General features: G+C 38.0%; 1 protein-coding gene across 18 annotated transcripts in view; it reads left to right on the forward strand.

Moving 5' to 3' along the window:
• LOC110295902 (putative RNA-binding protein Luc7-like 2) overlaps positions 1-24,609 on the forward strand; it is a 58,318-nt gene that overhangs the window by 22,491 nt on the left and 11,218 nt on the right. For all 18 annotated transcript variants that reach the window (XM_029478729.1, XM_029478726.1, XM_021164290.2 and 15 more), the window contains 5 exons: positions 12,075-12,173; positions 16,012-16,122; positions 18,412-18,555; positions 19,743-19,919; positions 20,492-20,583. In XM_029478729.1, the coding sequence (XP_029334589.1) occupies positions 12,078-12,173; positions 16,012-16,122; positions 18,412-18,555; positions 19,743-19,919; positions 20,492-20,583 (620 nt within the window). In that variant the 5' untranslated portion in view covers positions 12,075-12,077. The remainder of the gene's footprint in view (positions 1-12,074; positions 12,174-16,011; positions 16,123-18,411; positions 18,556-19,742; positions 19,920-20,491; positions 20,584-24,609) is intronic.

The raw sequence follows: 24,609 nt of genomic DNA on the forward strand, positions 1-24,609 counted from the left end.
CATCTTTTTAAACTTTTTTTTTTAAAGATTTATTTATTTATTATATGTAAGTACACTGTAGCTGTCTTCAGACACACCAGAAGAGGGCATCAGATTTCGTTATGGATGGTTGTGAGCCACCATGTGGTTGCTGGGATTTGAACTTGGGACCTTTGGAAGGGCAGTCGGCGCTCTTACCCACTGAGCCATCTCACCAGCCCCTTTTTAAACATTCTTGAACAACCCCTAAGCCTTAATTTTTTTTTAGAAAAAAATCATAATGGTGTGTGTTTGCATGATGTGCTTTGTGTTGCTACATATGTATAGAGATCAGAGGACAACGTATAGGAGTCAGTTTTTTCTTCTACCATTTAGATTTCAGACTGTTGGGAGCTGTTTTTCCACCCCTGTGCTGGGAATCTGAGTACACTGGAAGAGAAGCCAGTTCTCCTAATCACAAAGTCTTGTCTTCTGTTTTGTTCTGTTCTTTAGTTTTTTTTTTGTGAGACAGGATCTTTGTGTACTCATCCCAAGCTGGTCTCAAACTTCCCTTTGCGTTGGAGGATGGCTTTGAACTTCTGATAATTTGGTCTATCTCCTTAACAAGCATGGTACCACAGCTGTTTTTTTTCTGGTGTTGGAGACAACTGGGTATTAGACAAGTTTAAAAACTTAAGGCAGTTTCTGTTCTATTGTTGTGAAGAGACAACCATGATCAAGGTAACTCTTAAAAAGGAAAAGAGCTTGCTTATAGTTTCAGAGGGCTAATTCATTATCACTCATGGCAAGGAAACAGTTCAAAAGGTATGGTGGTTACTGAGAGCTTCATGTACATCCTGTTCCATAGGCAGAGACAGAGACTTCCAGGGGGCCTTCATACCCAGGCTTTTGAAACCTAGCCTACTCCACTGCCATTCAAACCACTTTAGGTATCCTTATCAACTTTAGCAACAGTATAGTAGCCTCATGGGGTTGGGGGTTGGAGGAAGGGGTAAACTGTAGCAGGTCAAACCTCCCAGCTAGCTGATGAGTAAAATACTTATTATTACATAAGGATCAAGAAACAGCCTCTCACTTTCCCCTGAATCTTGTATATCATCTTAAGAGATTGTTTGAATTTATTAAATCAAACTCAAAAGTTCTTCTTCTTCTTCTTATTATTATTATTTGGAGACAGGATTAAAGGCATGCGCCACCACTGCCCAGCAAAAGTTACTCTTAAAAGTCTAAGGAAACTACTGTGTTTTTTGAGGCTCTTGATTGAAAAGGGAGGATGAGTTACAAATGCACCAATTAATTGTAAAGCAAATCAAACACATGCTAATAAAAACTTGAAGTACTTTCAAATATACATACAGTTGATTAGCCACAAACATCAAATATTTTTTAAAAATAAAGGGCAAAAAGAATGATTTGATAAAATCCTTTGTTGGGGGAAGGTAGAGAAGACGTTCTCATTTTATAGACTAACCTGGCCTTAAGTTTACCTTGCCTCTGTTTTCTAGGTGTTGGGATTAAAGGTATTTACTACCACTCTAACCAGCCCACTAAAAAGTGATTATTTCTGCTCATCAAGAGAACTTGGGGTTTGCAGGGATGTGTACTGGCATTAAATCTAGGGCCTTTTCTAAGCATGCAGGGGAAAGAACTCAATACTGAGCTACATGCCTAATCCTCTTTGTGTTATTTTTATTTTGAGAAGAGATCTCTCTGGCCCATGCTCCCCTTGAACTTATTCTTAAACTCCTTCAGTCCTCAGAGCAGCTGAGATGACTGGTCTGGCCAACCAAGCCCAGCTGAGATAACTTTTAAGGGTCTGGAGTCGTGGTGACTTAGTGACCTAGAGCTTTGACTGTGCTTCCAGAGGATCTGGGTTCAATCCCCAGCACCCACATGATAGTTTATAATACTCTTAATCCCAATCTTAGGAGATCCAACACCACCTTCTGGCCTCTGGAGGCACTGCATTCATTTGGTTTACAAATAGACAAGAGTCGACACCTGTTCCCCCCACAAAATTTGCTTTAAAGAAAAATAACTTTTAAAAGCAGTTAATGTTTTGCTTAGCCTATATAGAATTACAGCCTCTTAAGCAGGTGTAGTAGCACATTCCTAGAATTTTTTAAGGCTTTCTTTTTTTTGTTGTTTTTTTGTTTTTTTTTTTGTTTTTTTGAGACAGGGTTTCTCTGTATAGCCCTGGCTGTCCTGAACTCATTTTGTAGACCAGGCTGGTCTCAAACTCAGAAATTCACCTGCCTCTGCCTCTAGAGTGCTGGGATTAAAGGCGTTTGCTACCATGCCCGGCCTAGGCTTTCTTTTTAATTATGTGCATGGGCATTTGTACATAAGTGCATCAGATTCCCTGATATTGATGCTGGGAGTTCAGTTATTTTTGAAGAGCAGCAAATGCTTTTAATAATCGCTCCATCATCCAGTCCTCCATTCCTATAATTTTAGTATTCTAGAGTATTGCAAGTTTGGGGATAGCCTGGGCTGCATACCAGAATCCAGAGCACCAGGGACTACAAGAAGAGACTGTGGGATAAAAAAAACCAAAAAAAAAGAGAAGAGACTGGGCTTCAGTTTTTTTCCTTTTGACCATTTGTCTTAGTTGAGGTTTTACTGCTGTGAACAGACACCATGACGAAGGCAAGTCTTATAAAGGACAAAATTTAATTGGGTTTGGCTTAAAGGTTTAGAGGTTCAGTCCATTAACATCAAGGCAGGAACATGGCAGTAACCAGGCAGGCCTGGTTGAGGAGGAGCGGAGTTCTACATCTCCCTCTGAAGGCTGCTAACAGAATACTGGCTTCCAGGCAGCTAGGATGAGGGTCTTATAGCCTATACCTGCAGTGACACACCTACTCACAACAGGGCCACACCTTTAATAGTGCTGCTCTCTTAGGTGAGCATATACAATAATAATCATAAGTCTTATGAAAAAATTTTTTGGTACATAAAAAAATAAAGGTATAAATGTGTAAGTTTATTCAAATATGTATGGTAAAACTTGCAAAGTGAGATGGGTTTTTATATTCTTTGTTATATTGATTTTAGTAATGTTGGAGTAATGAAACTAAATACTGGAATTGAGTAGAGGAAGTAATTGAAAGGGGTAAGAAGGGCTCCAGGTTAGTGAGAGTTTAGTGGAAAGGTAAAGCAGACTCAAACAGTATTTGTTTTTATAAATGTTACCTGTAGTCGTGAGGGATGATACACGCAACGCTCGTGATTCCAGCACTGAGGAGGGAGGTCCAGACAGATGGACCAGAAATTCAAGCTTCGCTTGGGCTCTATGAGACCTTGCCTTTGGGGGGGTGGGGGGGAAGGGAGGAAGGAAGGATCTCTGAAGTCCTACCAGCAAATACAAAACAATGTAATTGAATAGTTGAAATGTTAAAAATTTTAGTATTGTTTAAGAGTCTCCTTGTGTAGCTCTGGCTGTCCTAGAACTTGATATGCAAAACAGGTTGGTCTGGAAAGTTGTATCAGTTCTCCTGCTTTTATCTCTGCAGTGCTAGGATTACAGTTGTATGCCACCACCCCAGGGTCATATGTTATTTCTGCATTAAAAATTTGTGCTTTTTTCCTGTATATAGTGTAAAACAAATCCTTGTCCTCCCTATTTGTCACTTGGATAAGTCAATGGTCTTATTTTTATCATTACTTTTCTTTCATAATATGTTTCTCATTTTTCATCTTTTTTTCTCTACCTAGACTAGCCACTGTCTATGAATTTGTAACTTGTCAAGCTTATACATGATTGCCTTAGCATAATAATTGAGCTTCTGATTTCCACTATGATGCCTGTTCTCTGTACTACTTGAATAGGCATGTGTAGTCTTTTTTTTTTTTTTTTAGTCAAGATAATCTTTGAGAGGTAAGATGAACCTTAGTCTTTTCAAGCTACCCTTTGCATTTCTCAGATCAGATACAAAACTATAACCAGATACAATCTTTAAAATGCAAATATCTGTAGGGCAAGGTGGTAACACATACATCTTTAATTCCAGGTCTTGGGAGGCAGAGGCAGACAGATCTCTGTGAGTTTAAGGTCACTGTGTTCTACAGAGTAAATTGCAAGACAGCCAGGACTATGTAGAGTGATCCTGCCTCTAAATAAATAAGTAATAAACATTTAAAAAATAAATGCTAAGATGTGAGTATGGTTGTACTGCCTTACCTGTACTGCCAGCACTTGGGAAGTTGAGACAAGAGGATTTTGAGTTTGAGGCCAGTTTGGACTATATAGTGAGACTCTGTCTTGTAAATAAACATGAAAGTAAATTGTGAAGAGTTAGAAGAACAGGATTGCTGGTTTTTGTTTTTTCGAGACAGGATTTCTCTGTATAGCCCTGGAACTTACTTTGTAGACCAGGCTGTCTTTGAACTCAGAAATCCGCCTGCCTCTGCCTCCAGGGCGCTAGGATTAAAGGCGTGCACCACCACGCCCGGCCAGATACTCATTTTTAACATTGGTAATTTGCTGTTAAGTTCACCATGCTTAGGTGAATGGCCCATACCCATGCACGTGCAATGGGAAGGAGGGAAGGAAAGTTCTGGAAATATGAAGGGAGTAGAAAGAGAATTGTGGTTGGATGTGATCAAGATAAATTACATATATGCATAAGATTGTCAAAGAATAAAAATAGTATTTAAGTAGAACTACATAAAGTTAATTTTGAATGTAAGGATTGGAATTTATAGGGAAAAATCTTTAAGCAGTACTGGTGTAATTGAAATTCATACCCACCTCTTGTTATGTTAAAGCTTTGCTATTTGCATGTCATGTTATGGTTTCTCTCATTTTTAAGCAAGCATTACATTTGGATGGTAAGTGATTTAACAAATACAACAGAGGAAGGAATTGAGGGTTCAAAATTCAAGGGCAAGATGTTCGTGATTTTTGCTTTAGAAAATAGTGTGCCTAACAGTGGTAGGTGGAAAGCTATGCATGTTAAACCTGTAGTGTGTTTTCTGTGGTTCGTCTTTGTATCACTTTGTTCTGAGAGTTACCTTTTTTTTTCTTTGTTTTTTTGAGACAGGGTTTCTCTGTATAGCCCTGGCTGTCCTGGAACTCATTTTGTAGACCAGGCTGGCCTTGAACTCAGAAATCCGCCTGCCTCTGCCTCCAGAGTGCTGGGATCAAAGGCGTGCACCACCACGCCTGGCTGAGTTACCTACTTTTATATTACTTGCTGTTTGTACTTTACCTAAATTATCATTACACATTTGAGTGTCTTCTTTTTTTTTTTAATAAATTTTTTTAAAAGATTTATTTATTTTATTATATGTGAGTGCACTGTAGCTGTCTTCAGACACTCCAGAAGAGGGTGTCAGATCTTGTTACAGATGGTTGTGAGCCACCATGTGGTTGCTGGGATTTGAACTCAGGACCTTCAGAAGAGCAGTTGGTGCTCTTAACCACTGAGCCATCTCGCCAGCCCTTGAGTGTCTTTCATTTTTCCTTTTAGAATTTGCATAAGAAAATACAAAAAGATAAGTTAAATATTTAAATTAATTAAAGTATAAAGAACTTGGATCATAGATGGTGTTCCCATCTGCTTTTACCTTTTTAGGACTCTAGGTGCCTCCATTCTCTTTCCTTTTGTATTTTTACTTTATTTACTTCATTTAGATTTGTTATTACTTTGTGTCTAAGAGTGTTTTGTACCACATGTATGCCTGATGCCTAAAGAGGTGAGCTTCCATGTGTGTACTGGGAATCAAACCTGAGCCCTTTGCAAGAACAAATGTTCTTAACCAATGAGCAAACTCTTCCAGCTCCTGAGTAGCCCAGGCTAGCCTTGAACTTAATTATGATCATCCTGTCTTCTTCAGCAAATCCTACTGGCTTGAGCAACCACAACTATTCATTGATGGTGGTTGTGGTATTGATGGTGGTTGTGGTATTGATGGTGGTTGTGTTGTTAGTAGTAATGTCTTTATATTCCCTTCTACTTACTGTTGTCCTTTTTTCTTCTCAGTCCATCCTACTGGGCTGATGTTCATGGCTTTGAATATATAAACCACTTCCAACAATTCTCTCCTAGAAAGTCATTTGGTTCTAGTTATGCCACTCTTTGTTCTCCAAATAGGGTGTAATTTATTCTTCTTTCAAAACTTGCTGAACATACTGCTTATTAGTCTTTAGTGTGTGTAAATGGCTTTACTGTTCCTGGAAATGTACCTCACACATCCTGATACTTGATCGAAATAACCTTCCATGAGTTGTTTTGAAAATATAAGCACTGGAAAGTTTTGAGTCAAGAAAACATGTTCTTTGTTCTTCAGTACTTGCTGGAGGATAATGCTGTATGAAAAGGAGCTGAGCACAAGGAGTGGTGGCTCCTGATATAGGCCTGAGGAGTGTGACAGTGATCAAAACTGTCTCCATTGAATTTATTAACTCAATTTAGTCAGTTTGCACAAGTTATCTTCAAAGGGTTTTCATAAACCTCTTATTTGATTCATATAACAATCGAAAAGTACTTGTGAAAAGAAAGAGAAATGAGTTTTTCAGAATCAGGAGGTTGATAAGAGATAAATGGATATTTTTATTTTTTGGATTTGGCTTAATGTCTAGTATATTTTTTATATAATATCCACATTTTTTCTCCATTTACAAGTGTGTGAATTTTTTATTTACTATTGTTTTATTTTTTTGCTTTTTCAAGACAGGGTTTCTGTGTATCCTTGACTGTCCTGGAACTTATTCTGTAGACCAATTTGGCTTTGAACTCAAAGATAGCCTGCTTTTGCTTCTTAAGTGCCGGGATTAAAGGCGGGGGTTACCACCACCTGGCACCTAGTATATGTTTTGAGAAACAGCATTGTGTTGTTTAAATTGTTTTGATATTATTGAGAGGTCTTCATACAGTTGCCTTAAGTTTATTAAAACCATGTGTAGTATCATTTTTAGCTAATTTATGTTTTGACACAGGGTCCCTTATATAGTCTTGACTGTCTTGGAACTCACTATGTAGACCAGACTGCCTTTGAACTCACTGGGATCCTCATGGCTCTGCCTTCATAGTGGTGGGATTAAAGATATGGGCCACCGTATCCCACTCATGTATGATATTTTATAATAGGATCCTTTTACATTTTATCCAATGATTATTATTACTGATATTAATATCAGTAACTCATTTTGTTTTCAAATTTGGTGTATAGTACAATACTAAACATTCCTGTACATATAGTTATAATTAGATCTATTACTGTTTCTAGTTTTAGCGGTGTGTGTGTGTGTGTACACATATATTAATATACTCTGAGTTTGAGGATATTCAGGGCTACACAGAGAAACCTTATCTCTAAAACCCCAAAACCCTTAGTCAGCATAACAGCTATTGTGCTATCTAAGGCATAGTAAAAATATGATGGCTGTGTGCATTTTTCATCCAGGAACATAAACGGTCAAAGGCCATGAATCTGGGATTTTTAATATTTATTACTACAACAAACAACAAAAACAAAATTACAAAACAAATGTCTCATAGTAATGCATTTCCCACCCCACCTCTTTCCTCATAGTTTCACCCAGCCAGTGCTTGCATTAAAGTTGTGTATCCAGGCTGTGTTTGAATTTCATGAGCACCATGCCCATCATACCACTAGCTTAGTCATGTATTTCTAAACCACACACATATAAGGAACATATTTTATGTCTTTTTGCCATCTCTCTCCCACTTGTCAAGGATGTGTGAAAAATTTAAATTTTGTGTTGTGTGAGCACTCGTTCTAAACCATTTGCTAAAGGAGAGTTTTGTTGACACCTCCACCCCCCAAGACAGTTGTTCTTTGTAGCCCTGGCTCTTCTGGAACTCTAGAGCCAGGCCGACCAGGAATTCAGAGATCCACCTCTCGCTGCCTCCCAAGTGATACAATTAAGTGTATATGCCAGCACACCCTGCAAGAGAGTGTAATTTTTAGAGCCTGTGTTACCCCTGGCTGACGTTCATCTTCCTGTTTCAGTCTTTCAAATACTAATTTTATAGGCTTGGACTACTAGGCACATTGGAAGGAACTTGGAAGGAACATGGGTCTTGATCTTTTAAAATTTATTATTTCAACATCATACATACATACATACATACATATACATACATGGGTGTTTTGCCACATGTGTGTCTGGTGCCCTTTAAGGCTAGAGGGTGGCATTGGAATCCCCTAGAATTGGAGTTACAGACTGTTGTAAGCCACCATGTAGGTCCTAGGAATTGACCTTTGGTCCTGGAAAAGCTACTAGATCTTTTAACCCCTGAACCACCTTTCTAGCCCGAGATCATGGTTTTTAATGGTTATATGTTCCATCAAACTCTGGTAAAGAGGCTCTTAAGTAAGATATTTCTATTTTCTAAGTCAGAAAAAATTATTAAAGCTTATATCCATGTACCTTTGTACAGGTTATATTGCTCAAATTCTTCAGAGTTGCTTATTCAAGCCAAATGTATTTAATAGTAATGACTTGGGAAACATGGACAGTGCAAAACATGGTTTGTAGAGAGAAAAACAGAAACAGACCATTTTTCTTAGGAAGCTTAGAGTCCATTTGGAATGATAACATCAACTTTCAGAAATTAAAAAATTAAAAGCACTTAATAGAATCTACTTTGTTAAACAGGAAAAAACGTAGATGTTGAGGAATTTTAAAGAGGAATTATTAGGATCAGAGATAATAATTGGTCAAGACTTCTTGGAGAAACATTTGAAATGGTTTGAAATCAGAGTAAACCAAGCATTTTATTTTGTTTTATTCACTTTATTTCTGAAGAGAAGTACCACCGGCAGCAACCAGTATGTTTTCACTTGGTTTTGGAAGCATTAGTTTTCATTTATGTGGTGTCTGGATGGAGCTTAAGAGAAGCAGAGGCTCTGGAGAATTGTTTTGGTCCTTGGTGTATTTCTGTAGTGGCTTTTAATTACTTAGGGGACTAGGGTCATGGAAATTGTTGACCAAGGTAGGTTTCCCCTTGCATTGACTTTTATAAGGGCAGGAAGTTTCTTTGTGGATTTTTTTTTCTTTTTTTTTTTTTTTTAAGATTTATTTATTTATTATATGTAAGTACACTGTAGCTGTCTTCAGACACTCCAGAAGAGGGCGCCAGATCTCGTTACGGATGGTTGTGAGCCACCATGTGGTTGCTGGGAATTGAACTCTGGACCTTCGGAAGAGCAGTCGGGTGCTCTTACCCACTGAGCCATCTCACCAGCCCCCGGATTTTTTTAATACTATGCCTGATACCATGTCAAAGCAGATACTTTGTCATGGTGGATACAAAAGAGAAAACAACTGACTGGCTTCTATAATTCAGAAAAACTGCCTTGTGATAGCTGTTGTCCTTGGAGAAATGTTCCTGGAGAAATGAGGTTGACTGAAGATACTGGGGTGCAGATACACCTCATTATAGCTAGTTTTAGAAGGAAGTGAAAAAAATCTCTTAAGGCTAGTTTTAGTTGCCTTGGGTTTTTGCTGTTGTTTTGGGGTTTTGTTTTTGACTGAGGACCAAACTCTGTGCCTTGTATTTGCTAAGTAAGTGCTCTACCCTGAGCTGCGTCCCCAGTTCTAGAAGGCTTGCTTTTAGGAATGAACTTTGGTCTGGTACAGATGGCTTCATGGATAAAAGCACTTAGTATGCAAGCTTGGCAACCAGAGTTCCATCCTTAGGACTCATGTAAAATAAATGTAGAGGTAGGGAACACACAGATTCTACAAGATTGTTTTTTCACTTTCACGGGCATCCTGTGATACTCACTTCCCCCCAGACCCCCCTCCATACACACACAAACAATAATAATGAATAAAAAAATATATTAGAGCAAATTCTGATCTAAGAAGCACATTTTGAAAGATGAGTAGTTGAGACCAGGTATCTTAATACTAAAACGTGCATAAAAGCCAGATAAGGTGAAATCATAGAAGAGAAAATCAAGATGTGAAGTTAATTATCAAAGTATTCATTAAAACCAGTAATAAATTTGTTATGAGATTGTAGAGTACAGTTTTAGATCACACAGATTTATCTTATGCCATACTGTAAAATATTCTTAGTTTTTTATATGTGTGTGTGTGTTTGTTTATATATTTTAGGGTGTGTATCCTTGTGTATGTGTGCCAGGTATATGTAGGTGACTGTGTAGGTGTCACTTTCCTGAGCTATATTTACAGGTCATTGTTAGCTGCCTGACATGGGTGCTGGGAACTTAAGTGGAGTACTCTGGAAGAGGAGGAGCGAGTGTTGAGCCATTTTTCTAGCCCCTTAGCTTAATTTTTTGAGGCAGTGTTTTGTTTTGTAGTCTAAGAAACTCACTGGAGATCATTCTGCCTCAGGTTCCTAAGTGCTAGGATTATAGGTACCCTATGTAGATTTGGTTCAAATGCACAAAGTGCCTCCTCTGCCTTCTAAGCCCTAGGGTCAGAGGCTCATACCACCACCCCAAACCTTGACTAGTTTTAGAATTTCTGTAATTCTTTGTTCATACCCAACTACTTGTAAATTTTTGTAAATATATGGTATGATTAGTTAAATTTTGCCTGCTTTATATCAATTCTTTTAAATCTTTAAAAATTTTTCAAAATCTTTAATGAATGTCCTATCTTTAGGGTACTATACAAAATGACTGTTCATATATTTTGTTTCGTACGTATGTAGGTTATTGGCAAAAAAGTAAGGTTGGCTGAGTCATTTTAGTTTCTAGATATACAAGTAAGGTTCAGATTGCTGTAGAAGATGCTCTAATTTCTTTGTTTCGTTAGCTGGTTTTTGTTTTTCTTTGGAGGTAGGAGGGAGACACTGACTGATTACTGGCCCCTAACTTGCAGTCTTCATGTCTCAGTGTTTCAAATGCTATGATTGCAGGAACATTCCACTAAATGTGTTTGTAATACTACTACAATTCTGCTTCCTCCACCCCTGCCTCTTTCCTCCCCCGATTTGTCGTTTGTCTGTCTGCCATGAGATCCTGTAACCTGAGACTTTTTAAGATTAATTTTTCTTTTTTGAGTTTTTGTTGTTGTTGTTTTTGTTTTTTGTTTTTTGTTTCTTAAGACAGGGTTTCTCTGAATAGCTCTGGCTGTCCTGGAACTCTCTTTGTAGACCAGGCTGGCCTCGAACTCAGGCAGCTGCCTCTGTCTCCCAAGAGCTGGGATTAAAGGCGTGCGCCACCACCACCCGGCATCTTTTGTGAGTATTTTATCTGCATGTATATCTGTGTACCACATGCATGCCTGGTGCTGGATGAGGGTATCATAGCAAAAAGAGGGTGTCATACCTCCTGTAACTATAGTTGCAGACCATTGTTAGCTACCATGTTGGTGCTGAGAACGGAACCAAGTCCTGTGAAAGAGCAACCAGTGAACATCTTAGCCCCACTGAGCCATCTCTCCAGCCCCAGCCTGATACTCTTGAGATGTTAGGGTTATAGATATTTGCTGCCATAGCTGCGTTGTTTACCACTCATTAGATTCATTTTAGATGCATCCTCATGAGAAACATTTTTCTGGGCTGATGAGATGACTCAGTGATAGCCTGAGTTCAGATCCCCAGGATTGGTAGGAGAGAATCAATTCCCACATGTTGGTCTCTGTCCTCCACATTTATACCATGGCAAGTGTCTGTGCATGTGAACAAAGAAAATAAAATATAATAAAACAAGAAAAGGCCACCTCATTCCAAAAAGAATCATAGTTTTCATCCCCCTCCGCCCCCTTTTTTGTTTTGTGTTTTTCCTCTGAGATTTCCTTATGAGCCCAGGCTGATATTGGAACTTGCTATGTATCTGGCCTTTGACTTCCAATCCTCCTCCTTCTATCTACACAGCACTGATAGTATAGGTCTGTACCACCGTATTGAGATTATGGAGGGCTAGGGATTGAACCCAGGACTTTCTGTATGCCAGATAAGCACTTAGCAACCATTCTACCTCCTCAGCTCTAATTGTCTAAAATTTTATATTTTGACAGTTCATTAAATGAAGAAGTGTACTCACTGCATGACTTAGTATATTATACAGTTCTCTGAAGAGAACTGTGATAGTGATGAATTTTAAAATACATGTTTCTAATATATTGTCTTTATTTTCTTTCCTAGAGAATGGATCTTGGAGAATGCTTGAAAGTCCATGACCTGGCTTTAAGAGCAGATTATGAAATTGCGTCCAAAGAACAAGACTTTTTCTTTGAACTTGATGTATGTGGTTTTGCTTTCATATGACATTGTTGTGGTAAAGTTTTGAACGTAATGTCTCTTACTTGGGAAGGTATCTTTGTGATAGTGTGAAGGTTACTACATAGATAATACTCACCCACACTACCCCAGTTTGTAGTACTGAGATGAAACCCAAGGCCTGTACAGCGTAGACAAGTACTTTATCACTGATCTAGCCCTAACGCAAAATTTTCAGTATATGAGGTTGAATATTTTTGAAAATGTATAAAAGTCTCTCTCTCTCTTTTGGGGGGAGGGGGCGGGGTTTCGAGACAGGGTTTCTCTGTGTAGCCCTGGCTGTCCTGGAACTCACTCTGTAGACCAGGCTGACCTCGAACTCAGAAATCCGCCTGCCTCTGCCTCCCGAGTGCTGCGATTAAAGGCATGCACCACCACTGCCCAGCTGTATAAAAGTCTTAACTGATAGTAGCAAGCACTTATCTCCAGACTATCCTGCAGCCTCTGAACCATGTTGCCCCCCCTTCTCTCTCTCTCTCTCTCTCTCTCTCTCTCTCTCTCTCTTTCTCACACACACACACACACACACACACACCCTCACCTCCATCCTTCCATCCCTCCCCTAGGTCTCTGTGCAGTTCTCTGGTAATCCTGGGGTTCGCTCTGTAGAACAGGCTGGTCTTGAACTTGGAGATCCACCTGTTTTTGCCACCAACCACTGCCTGCCACTGCTACCCTCCCTCCCACTCCCCCCCTTTTTTTTTTTTAATGGTTTTTCAAGACAAAAGTTTTAAACTCTGCTTGTCCTGTAACTAGCTCTGTAGACCAGGTTGGCTTTACATTCAGAGATCCACTTGCCTCTGCTTCCCAAGTTCTGGGATTAAGAGGCTTGCTTCACTTTATCCCACCCCACCCACCTCCCAGTTTGGCATGCTTTTAATGTAAAATAATAAAAGAAATAGAAAATGCTGTTTAGGTATCTATGAGTTATAGAGTGATTTAATATCATTCTTTTTATAGAAGACTTTCTTGCTGTGTGGTGGTGGGGCACACCTAGCACGGGGGAGACAGAGGCAGGCAAATCTTCCATTCAAAGCCAGCCTGGTCTACAGAGCAGAAGCCCGTCTCAAAGCGAAAACCAAATAAAGAAGAAGGGGTGGGGAGAAGAGGAAGACAAAAGAAAGATTTCTTGTATAAAGATAGAGAAACGTGGGGATTAATGGTTAAGGGCACTCATATTTTCGGTCACAAGCATAATTTCAGTTCTAGGAGATCTGATGCCCTCTTCTGATGTCTGTAGACACTGTGCCTATACATATATATGTGCAGGCAAAGAGAAATTAAATTACACAATATGGTTTACAGAACATATCTCTTAAAACTTTTTACATTTTTTTTTTAAAATACATGTACATAAGACATTGTGGTCAATAAAAATCTGCTCTTCATCAGTGAAATTAGGTAATTTTATTTAGTTGAAGCTAGCAATAAATAGGTCCTACTGTCTCTTTGAACATCTAAAAACTTTCGTTAATGGAAATGAAAACCATCTATAGAAATACATTTAATACTGTCTGGGCATAAGTTACAAGGATTTTCCCTTTTGTGCTGCACACTGTTGTCAAAGCACTGCTGACAAACAGGAGAGAATGAGTGTAAGGGTTTTAATTTTGCATTTTTATGTGTGAAGGTGAATGTGCTGATCGTATTTAACATTATGCATAATGCCATGGATTTTTCAGCTTTGCTAAACATGAGTGTTATCAGCTTTCTGGTTGACTTAATAATTTTTTATAAATTATGAAAGTCAACCCATTTTCTTGTGTATAGTGTAAATACATTTTCCTATCTTATTTTTCTTTTGATGACTTTGCCTTTAGATAGTATTTTTATTTATACTGTCTAATCAGTGCTTATAATACTTATTTTATCAATTTGAAAAATCTCTTCAATTTTGACCTAAAATAATTCTTATCTGTTTTCCTCTTCTATGTTTTTATTTTCAGTTTTTAGATTTTTTTTTTGTACGTGTGTCTGTTCGAATGTTTTGCACTTGAGTGTGCATCTTTGAGTTCATCAGGTGCATATCTGATACTCATGAAGCATCAGATACCCTGGTAGTTACAGATGGCTGAGCTACATTGGATACTGTGGACCAAACACAGGTGTTTTACAAGAAAAGCAAGTGCTGAGCTATATTTCTAGCCCTGTGAGGGGCTTATTTTAAATCCTTTGTACATCTTGGATTTATTCTGTTATATATATTAAAAAAAAAACAGCCAAAATAGCTACTTCGTAGAACCAATAATATTTCTTGATGAGTTCATTGTTATTTTTACTACTTTAGGATGCTATCTTTGACTTTATATAAGGAAATGAAAGTAGATTTGTTTTGTGATTTAACTTTGTGGAATTTCTTGTCTCTTTTTTTTTCGAGACAGGGTTTCTCTGTGTAGCCCTGGCTGTCCTGGAACTCACTTTGTAGACCAGGCTAACCTTGAACCCAGAAGTCCGCCTGCCTCTGCCTCCCAAGTGCTGGGATTAAAGGTGTGCGCCACCACGCCCAGCTTCTTGTCTCATTTTTAAGTTCAGTGTTTGTACAATAAATTTCTATTTTTAGCTGATGTACATAATAGTCACTTTGCTATTACTGTGATAAAACCACCAGGACCAAAGTAACTAACTTGGATGTAAAGTTCCAGAGGAATAATAGTCTACATTCACTTCATGGCAGGGAGGCCTGGCAGCAAACAAGTGAGAGAACAAACTGGCAATGGCTTTTGAAACCTTAAAGCCTGACCTAGTGACCTGTAGAAGGCTATCAACTGTGGACCAAGTCTTCAAGTGCTTGAGTATATGGTGGATATCTCATTCAAACTGCTACAGTTGAATGCTTGTTTTTTAAATTTACTTTTTTTCCTTCTGATTTTTGGAGAGAAAATTTCTCAGCGTATCTCTGGCAGTCCTGGAATTAGCTATGTAGACTAGGTTGGCCCTGAACTCAGAGATCTGTCTGCCTTTGCCTCTCAAGAACTAAGATTAAAGGTGTGTGCCATCATGCCTAGTGATTTGACATTTATTTTATAAAATCAGATATACCTTATTTGTTTGCATTTTTTTCCTGATCCAGGCATTGCTAAATTTGTTATGGCATATTTCCTCTTTATTGTAATTTGAAAACCACAGGATACAAATAGTTACTTAGATATCCAGAAATAAATCTTATTGACATTATAGTGGTCTTCCATGTTGTGTGTGTCTGTGTCCCTGTCTGTCTGTGGTCAAAGATTAGCTTGTAGGAATTGTTTCTCTGTTGTGTATCCTGGAAATGAAACTCAAGTCTTTAGGCTTAGTAGCAATCAAGTCATCTTGGCTTGGTTGAGACCTTTTCTTAGTTGTATTGCTTTGGTTGACTTGGCACATGCTGTTATTCAAGCCACTCTTCAGTTTGCCATTCTTTCTTTCTCAGTGCTGAGATGACAGGAGTGTACTTCTAAATTGTCATTGTTTGGATTTTTTTTTTTTTTCCTATGATACCATAGGAATGAAACTTTTTATTACTGTTTTGAGGGTTTTGGGTTTTTGTTTGTTTGTTTCCTTTTCCTGAACTTTTATTTTTTAGAATTGCTTGAAACCCAGAGGTTCACACATGCTGTCACTAACATGTCTTCAGCCCTGTGATTTTCTTGTTTCAAGAGGAGGCTGCAGGAGGGTTGGAAATTAATCTCAGGGCTTCCTGTGTGATAGGAAAGCATTTATTTACCTAGGGCTTCTTCCACTACTCAAAATACATTGTTTTGTGAAGATTGTTCATGATAACATTGATTTGTGGTAGTAATTGTTTTATATTAAAATTTTCTAGGCCATGGATCATCTTCAGTCATTCATTGCAGATTGTGATAGAAGAACAGAAGTATCTAAGAAAAGATTAGCAGAAACTCAAGAAGAGATAAGTGCTGAAGTGGCTGCAAAGGTAAGAGTTTCATTAGTTCAAAGTATCAAGGTTTTTTGTTTTATCCGGTTTTATTGTAATTGCCTGAAATAGGGGACTCTCTTTGTATCCCTGTCTGTTCTGGTGCTCATTTTTAGACCATACTGGATTCAGACTCACAAGAGATCTGCCTCTGTCTCTGCCTCCCAAGTGTTGAGATTATAAAGTATACTTTTACCCTGTCTTATTCACTGACTTCTTTTTCTTTGTGCTGTTTTTAAGACAGGATTTCACTGCGTGTAATCCTGGCTGGCTTAGAACATATTCTATAGACCAGGCTGGTCTTGAACTCAAAGAATCTACGTGCCTTTGCCTCTGAGTGCTAAGATCAATAAAGCCTCTATGCCAGGCACGGTCCAACTTTTTGATTATTGATAAGTTATCTATAGAATTTTTACCTACTCAAATGTTAACAACTAATATAACAAGAATATAACAGTACTATTGATAATTATATATTACTCAGAATTTGTTAGTCATGCATGTATTTATTCATTCACATACATGTATAGTTCTATCATTTTAAAAAATAATTTTAAGCCTTTTGTTTTCCCCCTTTTGGTTTTTGGAGGCAGGATCTCTAGCCTTGACTGTTCTGGGACACAGTGTGTAAACCAGGCTAGCTGTGAATTTCACAGAGATCTACCTGTCTCTGCCTCCCAAGTGCTGGGATTAAAGGCATATGCCACCAATGCCCAGCAAGACTTATATTTTTATGTGCATGACTCTTTTACTTTCATGTATGTATATGTAGCATATGCATGCTTTGAGCCTTGTACATACTATGATCTTTGAGGAAAGAAATATCTTAGGTTGGGGGTACTTTAAGAAAGAGTGAGGTAACCCAATAACAAAAGAACACACATGATATGCACTCACTGATAAGCAGATATTAGCCCATAAACTTAGAATATCCAAGATACAATTTTCAAAACACATAAAACGCCAGAAGACGACCAAAGTGTGGATACTTTGCTCTTTCTTAGAATGGGGAACAAAATACCTATGGAAGGAGTTATGGAGACAAAGTTTGGAGCTGAGATAGAAGGAAGGACCATCACGAGACTGTCCCACCCAGGGATCCATCCCATATACAACCACCAAACCCAGACACTATTGCATATGCCAGAAAGATTTTGCTGACAGGACCCTGATATAGCTCGCTCTTGTGAGGCTATGCCAGTGCCTGGCAAATACAGAAGTGGATGCTCACAGTCATCTATTGGATGGAACACAGGGCCCCTAATAAAGGAACTAGAGAAAGTATCCAAGGAGCTAAAGGGGTCTGCAACCCTATAAGAGGAACAACAATATGAGCTAACCAGTACCCCCAGAGCTTGTGTCTCTAGCTGCATATGTAGCAGAGGATGGCCTAGTTGGCTATCATTGGGAGAAGAGGCCCTTGGTCTTGCGAAGATCATATGCCCCGTACAGGGGAACACCAGGGCCAGGAAGCAGAAGTGAGTGGGTTGGGGAGCAGGACGGGGGGAGGGTATAGGAGCTTTGGGGATAGCATTTGAAATGTAAATGAAGAAAATACCTAATAAAAAAAGTAACTATTATTGGCACACTAGTTTGTTAAGATTGGTATTTTCCAGGGTCTGGAGAGGTGGATCAGTGTTTAAGAGCACTTGCTGCTGTTCAAGAGGACCTGCGTTCAGTTCCCAGCACCTTTATTATATTTTTACGACCATTTTAAAGGGATCTGATGCCCTCTTCTGGCACACAGGTGTATATGCAGCAGAGTACTCATACAGAAAATAGAGAAAATAAACACAAATAAATAAATAAAAACATATCTTAAAAAATGCTTAAGGAAAAAACCCTAGTATAAAAAATATTGGATGTTTCTATTAATTTAAAGCTTTCATTTCCAAGTGTCGTGATTTAAAATTGTGTTTGGGAGGTACAGGAAGGAGGGTTGGGAATGAAGTCCTTGTTCGTCTATAGCAAGACTCTTGTCTTGCTTCATAAATGAGTCTTTTATGCGTTTCTGAAATACCTTGTGTATGTTCCTTTTGCTTTTTTTTTTTTTTTTGTAATTTTACTGTTTTGTGTATATGTATGTTTTGCCTTCTGTGTATCACATGTCATCCTAGTGCTTCTGAAGGCCAAAATAGGGCTTTGGATCTTCCAGAACGGCAGATGGTTATTAGCTATAGTGTGGGTGCTAGGAATTGAAACAGAACAGCCTGTAATCTTAACTGCTGAGCCATCTCTCCGGTCCTCACTTTATTTATCATTCATGATCTTTTATTGTTGTTTTTCTAGGCAGAGCGTGTTCATGAGTTAAATGAGGAAATAGGCAAGTTGTTGGCCAAAGTGGAACAACTAGGAGCTGAAGGAAATGTGGAAGAATCTCAGAAAGTCATGGATGAAGTAGAAAAAGCACGGGCAAAGAAAAGAGAAGCAGAGGTAAAATCTCTTTTTTCTTTTTTCGTTTTGTTTGTTTTATTTTGAGATAAGGTCTTATTATGAGACCCAATTATCCTGGAAAGAGGTAAATTCTTAATAGTGGTAAAAGGTTAGTGTCTATACTTCTTAGAGAATATATATATTTTATTCAAATTTATTAAAAATTTTATTAAAGAAAATTAAATCACTTTAGAAATACTTAAGCAGTTGCTGTTACATTGTTGGGTTTTGTCTCAAAGTATTTTTGGGACAATTGGAAGCATTGCTGTATTGAAATTTATAACTCATACGTGTAATTAAACTAGTTACTCACATAAAAGAAACACACCTATATACACTGTGCTACCTACTCTTTTCTACAGTGATTTTACTTACTATAGCAGTACAATATGCTGTTTTATGGGACAGGTCAGTAATCTTATATCATGTAAACAAATTGTTTTAGTTGCTATACCCGCTTGTGGTAGTTTAAAAGAAACCACCTCCTTATTCCCATGCTACACATAGATTGTATTCAGTTGTATATAATGTGATTTACAACCATTGGTAACTCCGTTCTGTGGGATCCGACACCTGGCCTTCGTGGGCACTCCCATATATTTGGTGTATGTACTCAAACCCGCACAAAAAAAAAAATCCCCTTAAAATTTATATTGAGATAAAGGGAATTTTTTTCCTTTATTCATAGTTTACAGCAATATAGTCATGTAAACCTTTATGAAACCAAAGATTAAGTTGTTGTTATTTTTTGCTTTGTCAATTCCTTCCTGACTTCAAACTATTAGAATATTATTTTCATGACAATTACAGTAGATTGTATCCAGCTATTTTATCTGTATTATCATAGCCAAAGCTACATAGGGATTTGGAAACTATATTATTAACTGCTTTGAACAAAAAACAAGAAAACCAGGATAGTGGGTTGGCAAATTTACCAATGTGTATTAAGAATACCATTTAAATGAAATGTGTGAGTACAAATCATCTGAGTCCTGGTGAAGATAACCTTTCATCTGTTGTCTTGGCATCACAGGGAGACGGAAAGTAAAGGAGAGTTTAAGCCTTGACCTCCAACAGAGCTGCCTCTCAAAGGATTTACTATAAAACATTTTATTTAAATATAGTATATTTTCTTACATTATTTTAAGGACATTTGTGTGAACATTGTTTTTCTTGCTTTTGTTTAGGAAGTTTATCGGAATTCTATGCCAGCTTCCAGCTTTCAACAGCAGAAACTTCGTGTCTGTGAAGTCTGTTCTGCTTATTTAGGTCTTCATGATAATGATAGACGACTTGCTGATCATTTTGGGGGTAAATTGCACCTGGGATTTATTGAAATAAGAGAGAAGCTGGAAGAATTAAAGGTACATTGTTTAAATTAATGCCCCTTTATCTTGTGTAACCTGATTCTTTTGGTCTGTATCAGTTCCCCCCCCCCCCCCCCCCGGTTTCATTGATAAAAGGCTTTGGCTTCATTTTGCACCTCTGGCTGATCTTGAACTTGGTAGTCCTCTTGTCTCAGTCTCCCTGTACTGTAATTAGTTAGGCTTTGAATGGTATTGTTTATTCTGATTTGGCGGTATTGAGACTCTGTTGACAATGTAGTATAATACCATTATTATTAATTAATTATTAAATGTCATTGAGGAATGATGTGGGTGGGACTAGAGTTTAGTGGCATACTTGCTTTTCCTGCTTGTAAAAAAAATCAAATCGTGGTAAAAAATCAAATCGTGGTGAAACATGAGGTTTTGCATGTTTTCTACAATTCTGGAAGACCAATTCTAGAAGTCTAATAATTGTAGCACCTCACAAAATTTTAAATTATATTAATGCTAATTGTACTATGTGGGAAGCCAGATATGGTTTCAGGTAAAGATAATTAAGGGATATGCCCAGTGAATTTATGACTGATTTTATAATTATTACCTTAAAGAGAGTTGTAGCTGAGAAGCAGGAGAAGAGAAACCAGGAACGTCTGAAACGAAGAGAAGAGAGGGAGAGAGAAGAACGGGAGAAACTGAGGAGGTATGTACTGAGTCAGAAATAGTGCTTGTGTTTGAAGCTCAAGTCTCCAGCCTGAAAGAGATAGGACTTGGAGATGCCATTAAATTGATTCTGGACATGGAAATTTTGAAACTTTTGCCCTGAAAAATTTTACTATGCAAGACTATTTCAATAGAAATAATACAGATTCAATAGCTTGTATTTATGTAAAATGCTTTAGACCAGAAATGTTTAGAAATTTGGAGTTTTGAATTTGGAACTGTGAGTACACAAGCCTTACCTGTTTAACATCTCTTCATTTAAAATCTGATTTGACTTTAAACTTAGAAAGCATAGGTTTTTGAGTATGCTTGGGTGTTTTTATGCTAGAGATCTTCAGGGTTAACAGATCTTAGTCAACTAAACTGATCTCATTCTTTTCAAAATTTGTGGAAAATCGAATAAAGGATGTTTCATGTCTTCAGAGTATATGAGTTACAGTAAAACCTTTTACTACCCATTGATTAATTCATATTAGGGTAGATTTGTACCTTTATAACACAGAATTTTGGCCTTTTCTACTTTTTGGTTATAGTCTTAGGCCTTAAGCCCAGTTCTTGTTGTGTGCCAGGCAAGGACTCCAGTGCAAAAGATTATCCTTTGTTTATTTTATACTTTTTGAGTAAATATATGGGAGTTTTAATTTTTATATTAAACTATTATTTTCTCAATTGTAGGAGCTGTAATTTTGGTTTATGTTCTTTGAGACAGGGTTTCTCTGTGTAGTCTGAGCTGACTTGGAACTCACGGTGTAGACCAGTCTAGCCTTGAATTTATAGACATCATCCTACCTCTGCTTCCTGAGTGCTGGGATTAAAGGTGTACAACACCATTAACTCGATACAACTTGATCGTACACACGTCTGCTTATATTAACATTGTTAAATTTAGTATTCATCATATTTAGTATGTTTAAACATCCTTCTAAGTCATTTTTACCCATTGGCAACTAAAATTACATGACACAAATGACATTGTTTACAGCACCTTTTCAGAACTTTATAGTAGACAGTCATGCCATAAAGAAATTTACCTCTTCTGATTTTTAGTGTTTTGTGATTATATTACATCTATGATACTTACATACTTTCTCTCAGAGTTAACATGTGTCTCGAAATAATTAAAACCCTTTATTGGTCATGCTAACTTAAAAGGTCTTAGCATATTACTCTCAGTTTAGGTGAACTTTATTTTGCATTTCATAATTTGTGTGTGCATGCGCGTGCACTCCTGTGTCTGTTCATTTCACTGGCCCCAGTGTTGGTGGAATTTAGCTGGCAATCTTTTTTACTTTAAGGGCAAAACTGTACAATGCTATGTTGTTGTCACCTATTTTGAGAAATCCTTTGTTTCTTTCTCTGTGTTTCTCACTGTCTTGCTACTTCCCCTATCTCTGTTTCCACTTAGCAATGTTACTTCAGAGCTTATCTCTGTTAGTATATACTGAGGTTTTCCTCCTCATTCCAGTTTTTTGTTGTTTATTTGTTTGTATGGCGTGTCTGTATCCTTTTTGTATATGTGTAAGTCAGAGGACTGTTCTCCGCAACTGATTTTTGCAATTAATTATAAATTTATTGTTGATATCACTATTTTTGTTGAGACAAGGTCGGTCTCTCTATACCCCCTCCTCTGGTCATCCTAGAGCTATATAGAATAGATTGGCCTTGAATTCATGGAGATATGCCTGTATTTGCCTCTTGATTTTTAGGATTAAAAGTTGTATACCACATCTATATTACTTTCTTGTTAAACCCAAACCAACTGCCTAAATGCAGAAATTTCAAGTAGTAGTCACTATACTCGGTCTTAGGCTGGTCTTACTTGTATAGAGTAGATAGCATTTTAAATAATGTTGGAATTCTCAGTTTAAGATTTGATTGAAATAGTTTGTGGGACTGCAATATTTGTAGATGGTGAGAAAGTTGACTTTTTTTTTTTTTTTTTTTCTCGAAACAGGGTTTCTCTGTGCAGCACTGGCTGCCTGGAACTTACTCTGTAGACCAGGCTGGCCTCGAACTCAGAAAACTGCCTGCCTCTGCCTCCCAAGTGCTGGGATTAAAGGCGTGCACCACCACCACCCAGCTTTTTTTTTTTTAATATATATAATTTATTATATGTAAGTACACTGTGGCTGTCTTCAGACACTCCAGAAGAGGGCATCAGATCTTGTTATCGATGGTTGTGAGCCACCATATGTTTGCTGGGATTTGAACTCAGGACCTTCGGAAGAGCAGTCAGTGCTTGAGCCATCTCTCCAGTCCCCAGTTGATTACTTTGTAATCCTTTTTCTGACTCCCCCTGCACTGGGGTTATTGGGCCTGAATTTTCCCCCAGTGCCACGGAGGTAAGCCCTGACAGCATTCATAGCTCACCTGTTGTGTATCAGGTAACATTATAGACCCTTGGGATGCAGCAGTGGACAGGGCGGAACTGGGACCTCTGGGGATGAAAGACCAGGAGAATTGCAGTGCCAACCAATATGCCTAGACAGGAAGTCCCACACTATTGAGGCTCACATCTTTACCCCAGTTTATGAGTTATGGTGGACGCATAACCAATCTCAATTCTCAAGACCTCAATTTCTTTTGATTGCAAAATATAACCTTATTGGAGAAGTGTTTAGCAAGGCATGGTAGTTCATACCTATAATCCTAACATAAGAAACTGAAATAAAAGGGTTGGCAGCTTTGAGCTTAATCTGTGTAGTACGTTAAGTTACATAGTGAGTTCTCATTCTCCCCAAAATGAAAAAAAGCAGGTGTAGTTGTTCATATCTGTAATCTTAGCACTCAGGAGAGTAACTAGTTTAAAGCTATCTTGCCCTGTAGTGTAAGACTACCTTAAAAAAAAAAAAAGAAGCTGGGCGGTGGTGGCGCACGCTTTTGATCCCAGCACTCAGGAGGCAGAGGGCAGGCGGATTTCTGAGTTCGAGGATAGCCTCAGAGTGCTACACAGAGAAACCCTGTCTACACAGGTTCTACACAGAGAAACAAACAAACAAACAAACAATATTTGAGAAAAGAGCTTTAAAAAGATTTATTTTGACTTGTGGTCTCAGAAGTTTCAGCACCTGGTTTGCTCGCTACATTTCTGTGAGCCGAACATCCTGGTGGCTGAAAGGTATATCCAGCCATGGTAGAGAAAAGTTGCTTACTTCAAGATAGGCACACACAAAATGTTTTCAGGACAAGTCCAGGGATAATACCCACCTTTCACAGAGCCTATTTCTTTGAACTAGGTCGCACCTACTGGTTTCTGTAACCTAACAACAGTTAGAATCTGCCAGTAGGGGCTGGAGAAATGGTTAAGAACATTTGCTGCTCTTTGAGGAGACCCGAGTTCAGTTCTTAGCAGCCACATTGAGCAGTTCACAACTGCCTGTAACTCCCAACTCCATGGGATCTAAAACCTTCTGACCTCCATGAATGAATATCCACAAGCTTGCAATATACATGTATACATCTAAAAAAATTGTCAGTATTTATCCATTAGGTAAGAATACTTAGGATCCAGTTAGCTCTGAATGATTAGATATACCAGTTGGGGACCAGATCATCAGCATGTCAAACTTTGGGGAATATTTTACACTTTTCACATTTATATTGCTATTCCTTTCTTAACAAATGATAGATTAAATAAGGTAGGATATATAACTTTCCCCTGGTTGCACAGACAATGAATGAATAGAACTATATATAGTTAAGACAGTCCAAAGCATACTTTAAACATGCTTTCCATTATATATACATTCATACCACAAGATAAACTACTGCAGTGTTGTAGTTCTGGGGAGCCAGTGTCTTCTGATCTCACACATGTACGTGGTTAACATACATATACATATGTAGGCAAAGACTTTTTTTTTTTTAAACAAAATCATGATTAACATACATGTACACATACAGGCAAAAAATCTTTTTTTTTTTTTTTTTTTTTTTGGTTTTTTCGAGACAGGGTTTCTCTGTATAGCCCTGGCTGTCCTGGAACTCACTTTGTAGACCAGGCTGG

The sequence above is a fragment of the Mus caroli genome, chromosome 6 (genome assembly GCF_900094665.2).
Source record: "Mus caroli chromosome 6, CAROLI_EIJ_v1.1, whole genome shotgun sequence".
NCBI classification, from domain to species: Eukaryota; Metazoa; Chordata; class Mammalia; order Rodentia; family Muridae; genus Mus; species Mus caroli.